This window comes from Melopsittacus undulatus, chromosome 4 (assembly GCF_012275295.1).
Source record: "Melopsittacus undulatus isolate bMelUnd1 chromosome 4, bMelUnd1.mat.Z, whole genome shotgun sequence".
NCBI lineage: Eukaryota > Metazoa > Chordata > Aves > Psittaciformes > Psittaculidae > Melopsittacus > Melopsittacus undulatus.
In genome coordinates, this window is record NC_047530.1 from 619,186 (window position 1) to 637,176 (window position 17,991).

At 51.4% G+C, this 17,991-nt stretch overlaps 1 protein-coding gene across 1 annotated transcript; it reads right to left on the minus strand.

Moving 5' to 3' along the window:
• Window positions 1-695: 695 nt before the first annotated feature.
• Window positions 696-14,222, minus strand: DRD4 (dopamine receptor D4). The gene is made up of 4 exons (XM_034061536.1): window positions 13,954-14,222; window positions 2,968-3,080; window positions 2,132-2,679; window positions 696-962 (listed from the first exon to the last, which is right to left on the minus strand). The coding sequence occupies exons 1-4, from the start codon at window positions 14,212-14,214 to the stop codon at window positions 760-762; spliced, it is 1,125 nt and encodes a 374-aa protein (XP_033917427.1). The 5' UTR covers window positions 14,215-14,222; the 3' UTR covers window positions 696-759.
• Window positions 14,223-17,991: the final 3,769 nt, after the last annotated feature.

Genomic DNA, 17,991 nt, shown 5'->3' on the forward strand with positions numbered 1-17,991 from the left:
GGATGGAGGCTGGTTTGTCACTCCCTGTGTTCCATAGGATGGAGGCTGGTTTGTCATTCCCTGTGTTCCAGAGGATGGAGGCTGGTTTGTCACTCCCTGTGTTCCATAGGATGGAGGCTGGTTTGTCACTCCCTGTGTTCCATAGGATGGAGGCTGGTTTGTCACTCCCTGTGTTCCAGAGGATGGAGGCAGGTTTGTCACTCCCTGTGTTCCATAGGATGGAGGCTGGTTTGTCACTCCCTGTGTTCCATAGGATGGAGGCTGGTTTGTCACTCCCTGTGTTCCATAGGATGGAGGCTGGTTTGTCACTCCCTGTGTTCCAGAGGATGGAGGCTGGTTTGTCACTCCCTGTGTTCCATAGGATGGAGGCTGGTTTGTTGTCCTGTGCAGGGACCCATCTGTGACTCTCCAGGCCTGAGGAGCCACCAGGATCAAAGCTCTCCCATCTCCAGGCACCACGATGGGACAGGGTGACTCACTTCCTTCAATGCTGGCTCAGGTGAGGTGAGCCCAGGTCAAAACCCTCCACTTAAAGCCAGGCCCAGCCCTGCCCTCCCTCTGCTGCTCACCCCATGCACCAAGTGTTAAACAAGTACCAGAGCTGTATCCAGAAGCACTCACCTGTAACTCCTTGTGAGCAGCTGGGACCCTGCAGCCTTCACCTCTCCCTCCTCCCCCAGCAAAGACAGCAGCCCTTAGGCAGAAATAGAGCTTTAATGAACCCTACAAACCCCCCCATCCCATTGCTGCCCCAGGGGCTCAGCAGAAGAGGTGCAAGACCTTGCGGAAGAAGTTCCTGAACTCGGTGTTGAACACGGTGTAGATGATGGGGTTGAGGGCGCTGTTGACGTACCCCAGCCAGGTGACAGTGCTGGTGACCTGTGTGGGAACAGCACAGGACTTGCAGAGAGCCTTGGTGATGTGGACCACGAAGAAGGGAGTCCAGCAGAAGAGGAAAGCACCTGTGGAAGGGCAGGGAATGTTAGAAAGGGGTTGGTTTAACAAAAAAGGCATAAACTTAACCAAAAAAGGGGTTGGTTTAACACAAGCCTGGGCTAAACAAGAAGGGAGAGAGCTCAGATGGCCCCAAGGTGAAAGCAGCAGATGGGCTGATGCAGAGAGCTGTGCTTACACCCAGACAAGGATGTCTTGCTTGTCCTAAACCTTGGTGCAAAGCCTGAGTTATGGATGAGTTTAGATTTGCATTTAAGCTGCCAAGAGCCACAGGTTTACCTTGCACAAGAGGTTAGGTTACAAAGGCTGTAGGTGCTCCTGCTGTGTCCATGGGGTTGTGGTTGGGGCACTGCTCTGCACAAAGGGATGCTGAGATTTTTCCCTGGATAATCATTCCCTTATGATGGGCAATGGATGTGGCAGATGCCACAACCAGGCACAGGGACAAGGGGAGGGTGGGTGTTAAACAAGTGTATGTGCAGTTCTGGTGTCCTCAACATGAAAAGGACATGGAGCTGTTGGAACAAGTCCAGAGGAGGCCACGAGGATGATCAGGGGCTGGAGCAGCTCCTGTATGGAGACAGGCTGAGAAAGTTGGGGTTGTTCAGCCTGGAGAAGAGAAGCTGCATGGAGACCTCAGAGCAGCTTCCAGTGTCTGAAGGGGCTATAGGGATGCTGGGGAGGGACTGTTCATTAGGGACTGTAGTGATAGGACAAGGGGTAATGGGTTCAAACTGAAACAGGGGAAGTTTAGATTGGATCTAAGGCAGAAATTCTTTGCTGTGAGGGTGCTGAGGCACTGGAATGGGTTGCCCAGGGAGGTTGTGAATGCTCCATCCCTGGCAGTGTTCAAGGCCAGGTTGGATGAAGCCTTGGGTGCCATGGTTTAGTGTGAGGTGTCCCTGCCCATGGCAGGGGTTGGAACTGGATGATCTTAAGCTCCTTTCCAATCCTAACTGTTCTATTCTATGATTCTATGACCTGGGCACTGGGGAGATGGAACAAGAGGAAGGTGGCTCTTGTCTCACCAGCACCCCCTCCAGCAAGGACAAAGCCCAGTCCTCAGCATCCTGAGGCCCTATGGCTCCTGCTAGGGGAGGCCAATGAGGGTGTTGGCTTCACCAGGTTCAAACAAGGCATCCCCTGCCCTGCCCATCCATCCCCAACCACTCCTCACCAACAACAACAGGCAGCACCCGCATGGCCTTCCTCTCCCGGCCGTTGATCTTGGCCTGCTTCCGACTGTGTCCCGGCTGTGGGTACTTGAGGTGGGGGTAGGAGACAGTCTGAATCCCATTGCTCATCCCACAGTCCCCGGGATGGCTGGAGAGGGTGTAGGGGTTGCACTCGTCTGGGTCCAGCCTGGTCTGCTCGCTTGCAATGAAGGTGCCAGGGTGATAGAGCTTCCTGTTGGGGCCGTAGATGCCACCCCTGAGCTTGGCCTTCCGGGCTTCTTCCCAGCGCTTGAGTCCTTGGAACATGGCGCAGTAGAGCACCAGCATGACAGGACATGGGATGAAGAAGGAGCAGATGGAGGAGTACACGATGTAGTTGTCATCCTCCAGCTGACACAAGCTGGGGTCCCGGTTTGGGACGTTGTTGAGGCCGAATATGACGGGGGATGCGACAGCAAAGGCCAATATCCAGGTGGTGGAGATGAGGATCAACTGCCGCAGGTCGATCTGTCGCCGGTTGTAGTTCAGGGGGACTGAAACAGCGATAAACCTGCCAACACAGGTGTCCCAGGTGAGTCAGTCTCAGTATGGTGGTCCCAAACCTCTTGCCACTGCCCTTGCCCCTGGTTAATTCACCTGGAGCATCGAGGCCTGGGTTACAACCAGTCACAGACCCCATGCTCTGCCCTTATCACGTCATTGTGCAAGGATACTGATGGACACGAAGGTGGTGATGGGGGAGGATGGAAGGGCAGAGCATGGGGTCTGTGGGCAAGCAGCTTGGTCCAGGACACAGCACTCCCTCCTCTGGCATGAGGAAGAGGAGGGAAGCACTTACCGATCCACGCTGATAGCACAGAGGTTGAAGATGGAGGCCGTGCACAGCATCACGTCCATGGTCATCAGAGCATCGCACAGCACCGTGCTGAGGGACCACACACCTCCCTGGAACTGGAAAGATCCCTGGGATCAGCAGGTGCCATGTCCCACTGTGTGATAATGCCATGGAACAGCTCCATGCCTGACACCTCCATCACTCACCCTCCCCTCCAGGTGAGCAGCCTGTCCTGGAGCTGCACACCAGCACTGCCAAGTGAGTGGGACCCTAAACAGGCACACACTAAGGGTGCAGAGGCCCATTAATGGGAGCCAGTGGGCTCAAAACCCCAAACTCCTCAAATTCCACCCCAAAATCACCCCCCCAGTAATGCAGGGCTCAGCATTCCCTACGCAGCACTACTAGCCACAGGTCACTGAGGATGCAGGGAGAGACTCCTCAACAAGGGCCAGAGCAGAGCTCCTCTTTCACATCCCAGCTGTCCCAACACCCTGTTTGCAGCCGATGTGAGTAGTTCCCATGTGCTGCACAACGGGTTGGGTCTGTCACTCTAAGCCCAAGGCCAGACTGTTCAAGGCAGACACTGTCTGTTCAGTCACCCAACACAACAGGTTGGGTCTGTCACCCTAAGCCCAAGCTCAGACTGTTCAAGGCAGTCAGACACTGTCTCTTGTTCTGCTTTCCAGGTGCTCAGGGTGAAGCAGGAGTGGTGCCAGTGAGAGGCCAGGACCAGGTGCTGTTGGTTGGTCTGTATTACTCACAGGTGTTGGCTTTGCTATTTAAAGGGTATTAAGGTAGAAATCTACACTTCTGTGGCCCAAATAACCCTCAGAAGAAACCCAAAAAGCCAGGAAATGCCCAAGGGTTCGTGCTTTGTCAATACCAGCCCATGGAACAGGAATGTTTGCTCAGCAGGGTCCTCTGAATGGAATGGCTGCTGGTGATGGGAATGCAAGGATGAGCTCAAGGAGCACAGGATCAAAGCACCAAATGTCACCTTCCTTTCCTTGTACCAGGACCTGCCTCCAGGACGAGACCATCTCAGCATCTGGATCAGAGTTCTAATGTAAGTACAAGGGAAGCTGCTTTAGTCTTCCCCTGACAATAAGAGGGGCTCAAACCCCTGCTCAGCTCAAGCTCAGCCCCCTCCACCCCAGTTCAGCAGCTCAGAGGAGGGAAGGCTCCCTCATTCCCATGTTAACTCCAAGCTCTGATCCCATGCACTGTATGAGGGCTGCAGACACTGAGTCCGGATGCAGCTCTGGTCCAACCCAGTCCAGGCACAGCAAACTGAGCCTATTCTGCCTGCTCTAATGGGGTCCTGGGCCCGGCTGCTGCTGCTGTGAGGAGCAGGACACAAAGGGAGGGCACTGGGAAGGAACACTGAGGAGAACCTGAGCTCAGCAAGAACCATACAAGCTCCTATGGGCACCTTGTGCCAGAGCCTCAGCACCCACACAGGGAACAGCTTCTGCCTCAGAGCTCAGCTCAGTCTCCCCTCTCTTGGGCAGGTTCAAGCCATTCCCCTTGGCCTGTACAAATACATATATATATAAATAAATAGATATTATATATCTATTTTTATATATAATATATGCACACATAGATATATGTATTTATAAATATGATTTAAAATTAATGTATTTATAAATTAAATTGCATACAAAGAAATATAAAATGTCCCTGGAACTTTGCAAAACATCAAACACTATATATAGTGTACATATACTCTTACTATTATAAATATATATTATTGTAGTAATAAATATTATAACAAATATGTTGCTATTTGCAATGTATATAACTTATATATTTTTGTGTGTGTGCAATGTGTTATATAAAAATATGTGTATATATATATATAAACATATATGTGTCCTAGGGACTTTCTTCTATTTTATATACCTATATTTTAATCCATATAATTTATCAATTAATTAATATTATGTATTATACCCTGCATTAATATATAAATACAGAACATATCTAGATATAGGGATCATTGTATTATAGAACATGTAACAATATAATATAGAACATATGGTGAGGCGCTGGCACAGGGTGCCCAGAGAAGCTGTGGCTGCCCCATCCCTGGCAGTGCTCAAGGCCAGGTTGGACACAGGGGCTTGGAGCAGCTGCTCCAGTGGAAGGGGTTGGAGCTGGAGGAGCTTTAAGGTCCCTTCCAACCCAAACCATTCCATGGTTCTATGATATATAAATAATGTCTTTATATTAATACAGCCTATATTATGGTAATGCATAGTAAAGTACATAAACCATACATAATATATGATTATATACTATTAATTCCTCTTTAGAACATCAATACTCCATCTGTGTGTGTGGAGCTGCTCTGTGGCACATGAACCTTCAGGAAGCACACCTGAAGCTGAGCACATCCCCTGGAGCCAGAGCACCACATCCCTGGGTTAGCTCTGTAATACACACTTCAGGACCAGCTTTGACCATCCAGGGGAGGCTATTGCTAAGAAATGGGAGAGGAAGCTAAAAAGCCCCATCCAGCATCTAAAGAGGGTGAGGAATAAGCCCAACACCTTGCATGGGGACAGCAGAGGAGGTGCCAAGGATGGGGAGAGTTCTACCATGTGCCAGCGCCAAGTAAGGAGTGATGGGATGAAGTCAAGAAGAGAAACACTTAATCCATCACTGTGTTTGGTTCTAAAACAGGTAAAGTAAGGAAAGGGCTTTAGTTTAGGCTAAGGAATCATAGAATCATAGAATAGTTAGGGTTGGAAAGGTGGCACCTCCCAGCACTTACACACAGGTTACGTGACCGAGACTGATGTGAACTGAGAGCACATGCCCTGAGCAGCCCCATTCCCCCAGGCATACAGCCAGGGGACCCCAGAGTGAGGCAGGCACTTCCACCCCTACTACACTGCTACTCCCCAGGCTCTCCCCAAAGCAAACCTATAGTAACAGTCACTCAGTACCCGTGTAGTCTAACTATACTGACCCCATGCAACCTATTGAGAGTGTGGATTTGTTCTTACTGACCCCATGCAACCTATTGAGAGTGTGGATTTGTTCTTACTGACCCCATGCAACCTATTGAGAGTGTGGATTTGTTCATGTAGAGATGCTAAAGAGCAGGTTCTGGTTTTACCCATCCTGGCACAAGGAACACAGCCATGTAATGCTGGGCAGGAGCAGAACCCCCTGTCCCTGCCAGAGCAGGATTAATACCAGGCAGTAATGATGTCATGCACAGGATTATGATTAGTGGAGCTGCAAAGCCAAAGGAGACTGAAGAAACTGTCTGCCTATTTTTATACCATCTCCTTGAGAGGCAGCCTGAGCCTCCTGGGAAGGGCTGGATTCAGACCTCAATGCTTCCTGCAGCATGGATCAGCCACCCCACAGTGAATCTGGGAGCTGAATGAGGAAAACCAACCCCCAAGTTGTTGCTAAGCTCAACTGGGATCCTGCCAAGGTCAAATCTGATTCTGGTCTACAGGTTCCAGAACCTTGTGATGTTGGGGAACTAATTGGTTCTGAAAGGACAAGGGCTGTTGGGCTGCAGAGGATGCAGCCTTTGCTGAGAGATTCATGTTGGGCTCTTAGGAGATGCTTCAAACCCTTCCCTTTCCCCAGCACTGACTTGGAGGGACCATACTGGGTGAGGGCTTCCTGTTGTCCCATGCTTCTTGACTGCAAAACGTGCCAAGAACCTCTTGGATGGGTGAGTGACTTTGGATTAGAGGCATGGCTGGCTTTGCAGGGCCATGTGATTGAGTGGTACCTAATCACAGGAGGAGATTAGCCCATTGAGGTACACAGTGTAGGGCTTTAGGGACCACAGATGGCTCAAGCTGCCTCTAAGATGTGTTCCAAAGGGATTCCACTTCCAGTGGCACTTTTGGGTTCCCTTTTTCAGCATAAGGCCCTTTGTTTCCCCCCATGATGCTCATCATGGTGATGCTGCTCAGCAGGACATGATGTGGAGGCAAAGGACCTCCCCTAGCAAAGCAGAACAGGGCTGCAAGTATAACCCCCCCCCAAGCCAACCTATCTGCTGCATTGCTTCTAAGGCTGGTGGTACCCAGCTCTGTGTACCTACACAGAGCTCTGGCTGGTAGCTCTGTACCTACACAGAGCTCTGTGTAACTCTACACAGCTCAGGCTGAGCTTCACATGGGGATGGTATTGGCCACCATCCTCAAAACCTCCAGGCAGGACTTCTTGGAAGAGGATGGAGAACTGTATGGGCAGGGAGGGTCATGGTCTGCCCATAGCTCAATGTGCCATGGCAGACAAGGAGGGTATATAGGAAGGTGATAATGGTCACTGCTGCAGACACAGGCCTCTTTCCCAGAGGTATTCCAGGTGCAGACTGGCTGCTTCTTCATCCAGGCAGGGCTGGCAATGTCAGTGAGCTCACATGCAGCCACTGTGGTCTCTTATGTGGTACCAGAATCTCATTACAAATGGCACTTAGGCTCAGGTTCAACCACGATGTGCAGAGGAGGAACAACTTCAACTGCTTCTTACAAGGAAGTGCCCAAGGTCAGGTTGGACACAGGGGCTTGGAGCAGCTGCTCCAGTGGAAGGGGTTGGAACTGGATGAGATTTAAGGTCCCTTCCAACCCAAACCATTCTATAACTGAATACAAAGAGGTTATGGAAGATATTTAGTAGGATAGTGGATGGCAGGAGATGGGACTTGGCTCCTCAAACACCCTTGCAGGCTGCCTTCCTTGTTGGGTCATTTTGATGTCCCTATCCCTAAACCCAGCTGATATCTGCCTGCTTGCAAACCAGCCTGTTGCCTGAAGAGCTCTTACACCACCAGTGCTCCTGAGGGCATGAGCCAGGACAGGGCCAAAGGGTTTAGATGACAACAGCTCTTGTCTCAGTTCTGTCACACGCTTCCACACAGCAGCTTCACACCTGCCCCTCTTGCAGGTATGCAAACAGGCTCACAAAGAAGCAGAGGGCACAAGGACATCCTTTAGTCCTTGGTGGTGATGATGAGACAGATACACCAGCACCAGCAACCTCAAAGTGAATGAGGAGCTGCCCAGCTGGGTTTCCAAACAAGCATCCTCCTGCCCTCAGCAAGGACATGGCTCAAGCACATCCCATAGAGACTACAGGTGCTACCCTGAGGAGCCCAGCCCTGCTAAGGAGGTTACAACACCAACCAGAAGAGCAATGCACCCTGCAAGGGAACAAAGCTCAGCATCAAAGAACTGTCCCAATGCTCATGAGGAGCTGATGCTGGGTCTTTGTGATGAGCTGTGATGACTTCTGCACCCTCCAGAGGACACAATGAAGCTGCAAGGGGAGAGGAAGGTGAGGGGATGGGACACAAGACAAAGGTGGGTACTGGAATGGGTTGCCCAGGGAGGTTGTGGATGCTCCATCCCTGGCAGTGTTCAAGGCCAGGTTGGATGAAGCCTTGGGTGCCATGGTTTAGTGTGAGGTGTCCCTGCCCATGGCAGGGGTTGGAACTGGATGATCTTAAGGTCCTTTCCAACCCAAACTATTCTATGATCCTATGATCTGCTCTAACATCCTTTCTTGGCTTCAAAAGCATTAAGGTCAAGGGTTTTCAGAGTGAGAAGTCTGATCATCCACCTGAACCATGAGGCCCCACAGTTCTAAGACACCTCCCCACAATCACTGGTCACTGAAAATAGAATCCTTAGCACTGGTGGGTATCACCTCCCAGTATTGTGTGCTCCGGCACCAGTCAGGCCTACAGGAACATCTCTTCCCACTAAAGCTGTAAGATTTGGGAATGAGTAATCTTGAACACTGCCACAGAAGGGATGACATGCACTCATAGAGCCATAGGAAATGTGGAGGAGGGGAGAGCTCTGGCCTCTCAATAGGACTGCATCACAGGCACACATACACATGAGATGCTTCAAAGATCCCTTTTGATACCAGGGTACAAATGACACCCAGCAAGTTCTATGCAGAACAGCATCACCCTGACCAAGAGCACAGCTTGTGTAATAGTACTTGGTACAGTACAGGTCCAGCCCTGGGGGTGTGTGAGGTGGAGCTGGGTAAGCACTGCTGAAACCATTCCCCTTTCCCATGCTCACACAGGTCTCAGTGGTAAAGATGTTTATGTAATGCTGCCTTACCCAGCTCCTGGCAGCAGCTCCTGTTCCTTAGCTCAGGAAACCAGCGTGGATTAAGGAGAGCGGATCAGAGGAGCAGTGTGTGAGCAGGCAGGTAGGAGGGATGTTCTACAGTGAGTACCACAGTGCAAGTTGCTCAGCCTGACTTCTGCTGGGAATAGCTCCAGTTAATGGGGACTGGAGAAACTGGCTCTGGCTCCTGCCATTGTCAAGGAGCCTTTGGGCAGAGGAGGCAGTTAAACACAGACAAGGCCTTGGAGCCATGCAGATGTCTAGTGGCAAAGCCACTCAGAGCTCAAGGAGATTCTGGAGTACCTCCACAGTACATGTGGCTCTGCTTTCCCATATGTCCTCATTGGCTCAGGGGGGTGATAACCCCCATTGTCAGTGCTGAATCTGGTATCTTGTCCTGGAATCTCTTCACACAAAGGCAGGGGAATCATTGTACACAGCTGGGAGTGCTCCAGGCCACCTCTTTTCCCCTTCCTTCCTGTCCTGGTTCAGTAGTAACAATCATTTTCCTCCTCCTTGGTAGCTGGTGCACTGCTGTGGTTTGACTTTGGGGCTGGGAACGGTGCTGATAGCACCGATGGTTTGAGTTACTGCTCTGATGTTTGGTTTGTCCAAGGCCTTTTCTGAGCTCATGCTCTGCCAGGGAGGAAGCAGAGCCAGGACACCTGACCCAGGCTAGCCAAAGAGGTATTCCATACCATAGCACATCATACCCAGGATGTAACCGGGAGAGACCCAGAAGGGCTGAGCTCTGGGGGGATGGAGGAGGTATTGGTCGGTGCTCAGTGGGGCAGGGTGGGGTGAGTTATGGGTTGGTGGCTGGTGAGGTGTTGTATTCTCTTCACTTGTTATTGGCTGTATCATTATTGTTTGTAGTAGTAATGGCGGTAGTGATTTGTGTTATACCTTAGCTATTAAACTGTGCTTATCTCAACCCATGGGGGCTACATTCTTTGGATTCTCCTTCCTAACTCTCTGGGAGTTGGGGGAGCAAAGGGGGGGAGTAAATGAATGAGCTGTGTGTGGACTTGGTTTAAACCATGACACTTCCCATCATCCTTGCCTTACTGACACCAGATTGATTGCTAGGAGAGCCCTACACACTCCTCAGAAAGACAAGGCTGCTGTAGAAGAGCAGTCTAATTTCTCCCTGGGTTTTTACCTCTCCCTGTCATACTGCTAAGCAAGTTGGAAGAGAAGCACCTTCTGCACATCAGGGCAGGCTGGTGTGTAGTGATCAACACCTGCAAGCACTAGAACATGTCCCTGTTCTGTGTTCAACAAGGTCAGTGGATGGAGCTGGACACATCTGCATCATCACACTGTCAGTTGGTGTATGACTCCCTGTGTGTGTGCTGATAGCAGTGGTTGACATGGCAAACATCCACCTCCATCCAAGCCAACACTCCAGACAGAGGGAGTTCATCTGCTTTTCTTTAATGATGAGAAACTGGCTGCAAACACTGGAGTTCACATCAACAGGCCCAGCTTGGAAACTGATGCTTTAAGCCAGTGGAAAGCTGATGTTTCTTCCTTCACATCCACAGGTTGCTTCCTGGTTGTGAAGGATCAGGACTGACAAGTGACAGCAACATTCGGGTTTATGGAGGACCAGCTTTGTGACAGCGGTTTTAGCACTTTCTCATCAAGGCCCAAAGCATCACCTTGAGCTGCTCAGGTAGGTGAATTTGGCAGGACAAATGAATGAGGACAGAAACACAGCCTGAAGAACTGCCAACAATGCACAGGGAGCACTAGAGAGAGATTTAGGCCAGGGCAGAAAGCAGGCAGGAATGTTCATCTCACATAGCAGAGGCTGGGCTTTGGGGAGGTCTATAGGCTTTAATGTATGCCTGGAGAGACTCAGAGCTCCAGGTCACTCAGCTTAGTTCCAAAGTTCTCTGAGCCAAGGACTGTCCTTTATTATACTGGTTGTGGGACCATCATCATCAGAGAACACCACTGCACACTGTGGACCAGGGGAGGTTTGCATTAGCTCGCCCCATTCCCTGCCCTTCTGCCAAGCTCTGGTTCCCACTGAGGCTGCAGTGATAGTGAAATGGGACAGAAAGGAAGGAGTTGTGACCACACAGAGCAGTTTTCCCTTGTCTAGCACCTGCTTCCAGCAATCCTCCAACCCTGCAGGGGCAAACAGGGGGTGTCCAGGGAGAACTGACACAATCTGGGTTCCTACAGCCTGAATCCTCCCCATGGACTAAGGGTTTATTTGTGACAAGAAGTTAGGCTCATTCAGAAGAACACAAGGAGAACAGGTGACAACCACTGCAGCTAAACCATCACAATCACCTTTTAGAGCAACTAGAGATAACAGCCAAGATCAAGGCCTCTCCCACCGTGTGCCAGCTTCTGTGAACAGCAAAGAGAACTCACATCTCACAGGAAGGAATCCCATCCTCTCCAAAGCCAGTGGGAGATGGGATGTCAGATCTCACCTCAAAGGTTCAGTCTCTCCAGCTGTCTTCTAAAGCCCTGCCTGGGAGGGATGGGTCCAAACACCTAACACAAGGAGCCTTCTTACAGGAAGAAAGCACAAGATGAACAAGCATCTCCTGCTGAATGAAAGAAGTGGACAGAGTTCACTGTTCCTGTTCAGCAAAACACCCTCTCAGCTGGTTCTCAAGCCCTCAAAGTCACCTTTACACTGCACTGAAGTTAAAACCAACCACCAAGGGAAAACCCCACACCAAGAACAAAGCCGGAACTGAACGTTCAGGACTGCCCATGCTGCCTTATCAGTGGCTACATGCAGTGATACAGAAGGCAAGTTGAATTCCAGCTGGTGTTAAAACGCAGCAACCACTGTAGCCCCTGTCAAGCACCTGATTCTGGGTTTAATTTGCCTCCAAGGAAGGAAAAACTGAACTCCACAAGAATCCCATCCCCAGGCACTGCCTCAATGGTTACTCTCACTTCCCCTTAGTGTGTTTCTGAGGTTCTAAGGCAGGGCTGGACACCCATTGCCTGAGCATCAGGATCTGTGGGATGCTGTGGTACCCAAGGAAAGCCTCACCATGCTGATGCCCAAGTGAAGAGTACCTCAGAGCATATAAACCTGCATTTTAAGATGTCAGCAAAGCCCAAGCCTGCAGGCAAGAGGAAACCACAGTAGTGTGCATGGCTGCCCATAGAAACAGGAGCTGCAAGCATGGAGAGACAACAGAAAGAGCAAGGAGAAAAGGAGATCCAAGTCAGCAAAAGCAGCTGTGAAGAAGGATGAAGACAGAGACATTTCAGCCACCAAAAGCAGAGAGATTATGAAGGAAGAGCAAACCCACCACAACCAAACAGCACAGAGGGGATTCCTCTCATTGGTTTGGGAAGAAGGGAATCTAATGCTCCTGTTCTTCTTTGGTTGCTGGTATGGTCCCCAGATGAGCCTGTCCCTCCAGAATACCTGTGTTCAGAGAGGTCACAGTGTCCTGCATAGTCCTAGGACCAGGTAGAGAGGCTAAAAGCATCCTAAACCCTAATCCTCAGCCTGCCTTGCTTAAGTATAACCCCACCCCTGTGAGGTGTTGAGCAGCAGCCCTGCCATGGGAGAGAAGGGAGATGCTACCAAACACTGCTGCTGTGCTCTCGTGTTTGCCTTCAAGGATGGGAGCACCATTTAGTCTCATTCATGGGGCCAACCCCATTCACTCTCCACTGAAGCATTAAGCCACCACGTTGCAGCTCATGTGGCTATCAGAAAATGCAAGGCTCATCCGACTAAAGCTTTCTGGGGCTGCTCACTGTGCACAAGGTTATGTCCTGACTCTCCCCATATCTGGAAAGAAGAGGACTGTGTTCTTCCACATGGATAGGTACAAACCCCTGCTATTTGGGCTTGTGGTGTATTCATCCACAGTAGCAGGGAAGGAGATGAGGGCTGGTGCTAATGGTCAGGCTCTAGTGAGGCTCCTCACCCCCATCCAACAGAGCATCCTCAATCAAAGGCATCTTCAATCCTCTCAGTAAGCATTTCTCTCCCTATCACAGAGACATCCAAACCCACTCAACCTCCAGAGCTCCTGTTCTTACCCTCAGCTGCCCAGTCTTGGAGGTGAACAGAAAACCTGACCCAAAGACCCTCACGGTGGCTCCAGCACATGCAGGGTCAGACGTGTGCAAGCCATAGGAGCTGCCAGGATGAGCCCTGCAGCAACCTAACCAAAAGCACCTTGATGTACAGTGACAGATCCCACTTAGCTCCCTAAAAACACCTCTTTCTCCTCTCAACTCCACATGGGAACCTGACTCTTGGCTAAAGGTTTCCCTTATGGTCCACCTGGTCTACCCTGTGCTTTTGCCATGAAAGGTCGGACCAGATGATCCTTGAGGTCCCCTTCTAACCTATTCTATGCTTACCACCAAAACCTGCTCACCTTACAGCACAGAAGCTTTCTCCCTTTCTAACCACTTGCTGATGGGAACATAAGGACTCCCCATAGCTGCTGATCCGGACCGGGGACCCTCTCCCCCCCAGGGCATCTCCACTCGGGGCATTTGCCTCTCGGCAACGGTCCGAAAGGAACACGGGGGAGCCCCGAAGCCGCCGGCTCCGGCTGCCGCTGCCACCGCTCGCTGTCCTGCAGTGGGTTTGCGATGCTGACGACCCTGATGCCATAAGGGACTCGGAGGAGGTTTGAAAGAGCCACCAATGTCCCTGCAGCGGAGCAGGGCTGGGGCTGTCCCGAGCGGCTGAGCAGCAGCGATGGCAGCGCCGATCCGGAGGGATGGAGGTGAGGAGCAAAGGGGAGATGGGCTTTAACCTTCAATACTCGGTCTCCTGCCGATCCCCCCCCCCCCCGCAGCTCTGTAACTCAGGACCCCCAGTCCCTTCCACCCCGGTGCTCACCTCGGAGTACACATAGAGGGGCAGGACGAGCAGCGCCAGCAGCAGGTCTGCGACGGCGAGGCTGACGATGAAGTAGTTGGTGGTGGTCTTCAGCGCCCGCTCGGTGCAGACGCTGAGGCAGACGAGCCCGTTGCCCCCCACGATGAGCAGGATGAGGACGATGCCCAGCACCAGGGCAGCGATGTTGTGCCCGGCGGCCGCCGGGGCCAGCGCGGTGCCGTTGCAGGGCTCGGGCTCGGCCCCGGCGCTGCCGTTGACCATGGCTCGGCCCCGGCAGACCGGAGCATGGGAGCGGCCCCGACCCGAACCGGGGAGGAGCCTCCGTCCGTCCCCCCCAGCCGGCCCCAGCGCTCCCAACTGGGTCACCGAGCGGCTTACGGGGAGGCGGAGACGGGAGGGTCCTCCATGGGTGCCGGTCCCGGTACCCCCGTCCAGCCCTTGAGGATGCTCTCCGTGGACCGGTCCCCCCTTGCAGCCCGGTTCATTCGGTGGCCCAGGTGAGTGCTGGAGGTCCGGGCTCAACGCCTTGTTGATTAGGGATTAACGCCTTGTCCTTCGCTGTCCAACTGACCCCGGCCGCCGCCTGCAGTGGAGGAGTCTCCTTCTCTCAGGATTAGGCTTTGAGCAGGAGGAAGAGGAAAGCTGTGCACTGACACCGCTGAGAGTTCGGTTCGCTCCCCTCCTCCAGGTACAGCAGCAGTGGGTTGGTGTTCCCTATTTGGCACTTCCCACCTCAAAGCAGCGGTCAGGAGCTCTGTGAGTGGTAAAAACCAGCACGTTTCCCTCTATTCCTCTGAGTGGGACCAGGTCTCTCTCCAAACAGCACTGGAATGGGAACTCTCACCTTTGGCTCTGTGTTTCTGTGCTCCTTTGGGAACAGTTGGTGTTGGGCTTAGGTGGGCAGACACATATGGAGTGTCCCCATCTGCTATGGAGTTCAGACAAGGAAGATCTGTATCCAGTTATCCAGTGTTATCCAGTGTTAGTGAACTGATATCCAGTGCAGTGAACTGGGACAAAACTACCCCCATGGTGTTTTTAAACCCCTGTGTCATGAGGGTCTGAGTGTGCTCAGTGGTTTCTGTCCCCTGGTCACATCACAGCTTTCAGGTCTGGTGGTTGGTCATAGAATGTCACTGCTGTCACAGCCTTCACTCAGTGATCTAGTACAGCAGAACTGCTCTTACTAGAGCCCTTTTACCCCAAGAAATCAACTCAAATTAGGTAAAGAAGGCTTTAGAGTGCATTAATGGCACTGAAACCCTGTGTGGACAGAACACCCTTAGTCTGTGTTTAAACTACCTGAGCAGCAAAGAGAGCAGGATGGGGCTGTGACTGCAGGCTGCCTTCCCACAGGGATTAACGCCTTGTATCTAAGCCACTTTAGCAGTTAATTTCTATTCATTATCTTGATTTTCCCTGTGGGTTAGTGCAGAATGACTCTTAATTCTCAGTGTGGAAACCCTTATTCCAGTCTAGCAGTGCTTTAATCCTAGACTATAATCCTGGAGTAGCTTAAACTAATTTGAAGTAAGGCTTTTGATGCCCAAACCCGAGCAGCTGTGCAGAGCAGTAGTTAGGGTGGCTCTTCCACTGCACACTCACAGGCTGCACTAAGCCTTGCTCACCATCACTGAGGCCCATGGTTCCTCCTCGTGCCCATAGCACATCCCTTGGCAGACACCACATCCTGCATGGGCTGACTAGTTTGGATCTGCTGTGTCACAGCATCTGCAGGGGAGCAGTGAATCCTACACAGCAAAGGTTAGCAGAAAAGCACCTTTTTCTTGCTGTTGGCAGGTATAAGCATCAGACACAATCCTGTCTTGGGTAAGAGGATCTGTCCTAGTAGAGGAGAAGGAAATGCAGTGATACATCAGCATATCTGAAGGTCATAGAACTGTGGAATGGCTTGGATTGGAAAGGACTTTAAGCTTATCCAGCTCCAACCCCCTGGCACAGGCAGGGACACCTTCCAACTCCAAGCCCCTGTGTCCAACCTGGCTTTGAGCACTGCCAGGGATGGGGCAGCCACAGCTTCTCTGGGCACCCTGTGCCAGCGCCTCAGCACCCTCCCAGGGAACAGCTTCTGCCTTAGCTCCAATGTGAACTTCCCCTGTTTCAGTTTGAACCCATCACCCCTTGTCCTATCATTCCAGTCCCTGATGAAGAGTCCCTCTCCAGCATCCTTATACCCCCTTCAGGTAATGGAACTCATGTCACTGTGAGCAAAACCAGATGACAACTGACAGAGTCATTGGTTACTCTTATGGAAAGCAATAAGAGTTATATATCAAAGAGATGGACAGTGAGTGTTTAAGAGCTCCTTTGGAGAGTGATGTGGTCAGTGGTTCTGAGCAGCCCTGTTTTGCTTGGATGTGCAGCTTGCAGTGTCCTCGTTCCCTGTCACACTGACAGGCTGCTGGCTTAGAGAAGGGGGAAGAGGCTGGGAAAGCCACACATAGCTGCTCTATGGTCAGGAAACAAGGGTTTATTCTGTCCTAAGGACATGCTATGAAGGACACAAGGTATGAACAGCAGCATCTCACCTCACTCAAAATGGTGCCTCAGTTTCCTGTTTGAAACCATCAGATTGACCCCCCAGCCATCCCAGAGACAACACTGTCCATACACCAGGGATGGAGTCTCTGTGTAATCCCATGTCACTGCTTGTCAAATAAGGGGAAATTAGACTGGTGCCCAATACCTCTTAGGGCCTCTGCCTTCCTTCTGTGCCTCTGGCATGCAAAGACTTGGCTTGTGAGCTCAATGTCACTGTCACTGCCTCCAGCCACCTCCAAACTCAATGGCCAGAGACCAGCCCATGGCAGTACCAGCAACACACCCATTTCTTCTGCAGCCCAACACAGCAGTGGGAGATCTGCCTTGGCAGCAGAGCTGGTCCCCAGCAGCCAGCCAAGGAGCCAGGAGCTCCACAGAGACTCCCATAGGATGAGTTAGTGGAGGATTCAGTCCTGAGCCGGTTCAAAGCATCAGGAAGGGTGTGAATTGGGAGACCTGTGAGCATCCCATAGACATGGAGCTTTTCTCTGTAGCTTCTCCCATTTGAGACACTGGGTTCTCAAACAGCAAAAGAGAACAAAATCACCTGTCAGAGTTACAGCTAAAAGGCAACTGTTGAATAGGACCCTGATACCTGAGCAACAGATCACTGGGGCTACCTTGAGGCTGGGAACAAAGGGATGAAAATCAAGAGCTTTTAAGGCCAATCGTGTTCCTTTTACTTGTTATATTTAGCTGAGCAATTCCCTGTGCAAAACATCATCTGCAGCAAAGGCATCGTGCTTCACACTGCAATGCACTTCCCAGAGGAGCCAGAGCAGCATCCTGCCTTCCAGGTTAACCTTTGCACGAGGGGAAGAGGATGGCAAAGCTCTCCTGGCTATTCAGGCTCTCTTGAGCCCCCTCCAATAGGCTGCAGGGATTTATGTACTCACCAAATAGATCTTTGGACATTCAACGTGCTGGCAAGTTGGGATAGATCCATGTAAGTAAAAGCTAATGTGTTTGGGATGGGGATTAGCTGTGGGGATGGAGCTACAGGGAACATGGCTGGATTGTCTGTCTCAGCTTCGAGACAACAGTAGATGGTTCTGAGGGTTCAGACTAAGCCACATAATTGATCTCACACAGGGATAACCTGGTGAAATCTGAGGGTTTGTGTCATAGGGCAAATCACATTAATAGACTTCAAGAGCTCCTACTGGTTTTAAAGCATCAGTGAGCTTATTAGAGCCACTTGTTATGGGAAACCTCCTGGGGAGGAGGAGAAGGGGAAAGCAGCATGGGCAGGGAAGGGCAGGCCTGTGAGCAGCAAGCACTGATGAGTGCATCTCTTTCCACCCCTACCTTCACAAAGCCTGTTCTTGCTCACCTGGAAGGGATGTTCTTTCATGTGCTTGATGAAGTCCAAAGAGGGATACAGGCAAAATGAAGCCCAGCAGTTGTGTAGCTGTCAGGAGCTGCTGTTTCACTGCTGGTACTGCACATCTGGAACAGCTGGGTGAGCCTGTCAGC

What these genes read in the sequence shown, in the direction of transcription:
- DRD4 (XM_034061536.1), bottom strand. Translation starts at nt 14,214, where the DNA reads ATGGTCAACGGCAGCGCCGGGGCCGAGCCCGAGCCCTGCAACGGCACC. An exon ending in CCCTCTATGTGTACTCCGAG is followed by an intron (nt 3,081 to 13,953) that starts GTGAGCACCGGG and finishes GGATCTTTCCAG; the next exon opens with TTCCAGGGAGGTGTGTGGTC. An exon ending in TGTGCTATCAGCGTGGATCG is followed by an intron (nt 2,680 to 2,967) that starts GTAAGTGCTTCC and finishes CTGTGTTGGCAG; the next exon opens with GTTTATCGCTGTTTCAGTCC.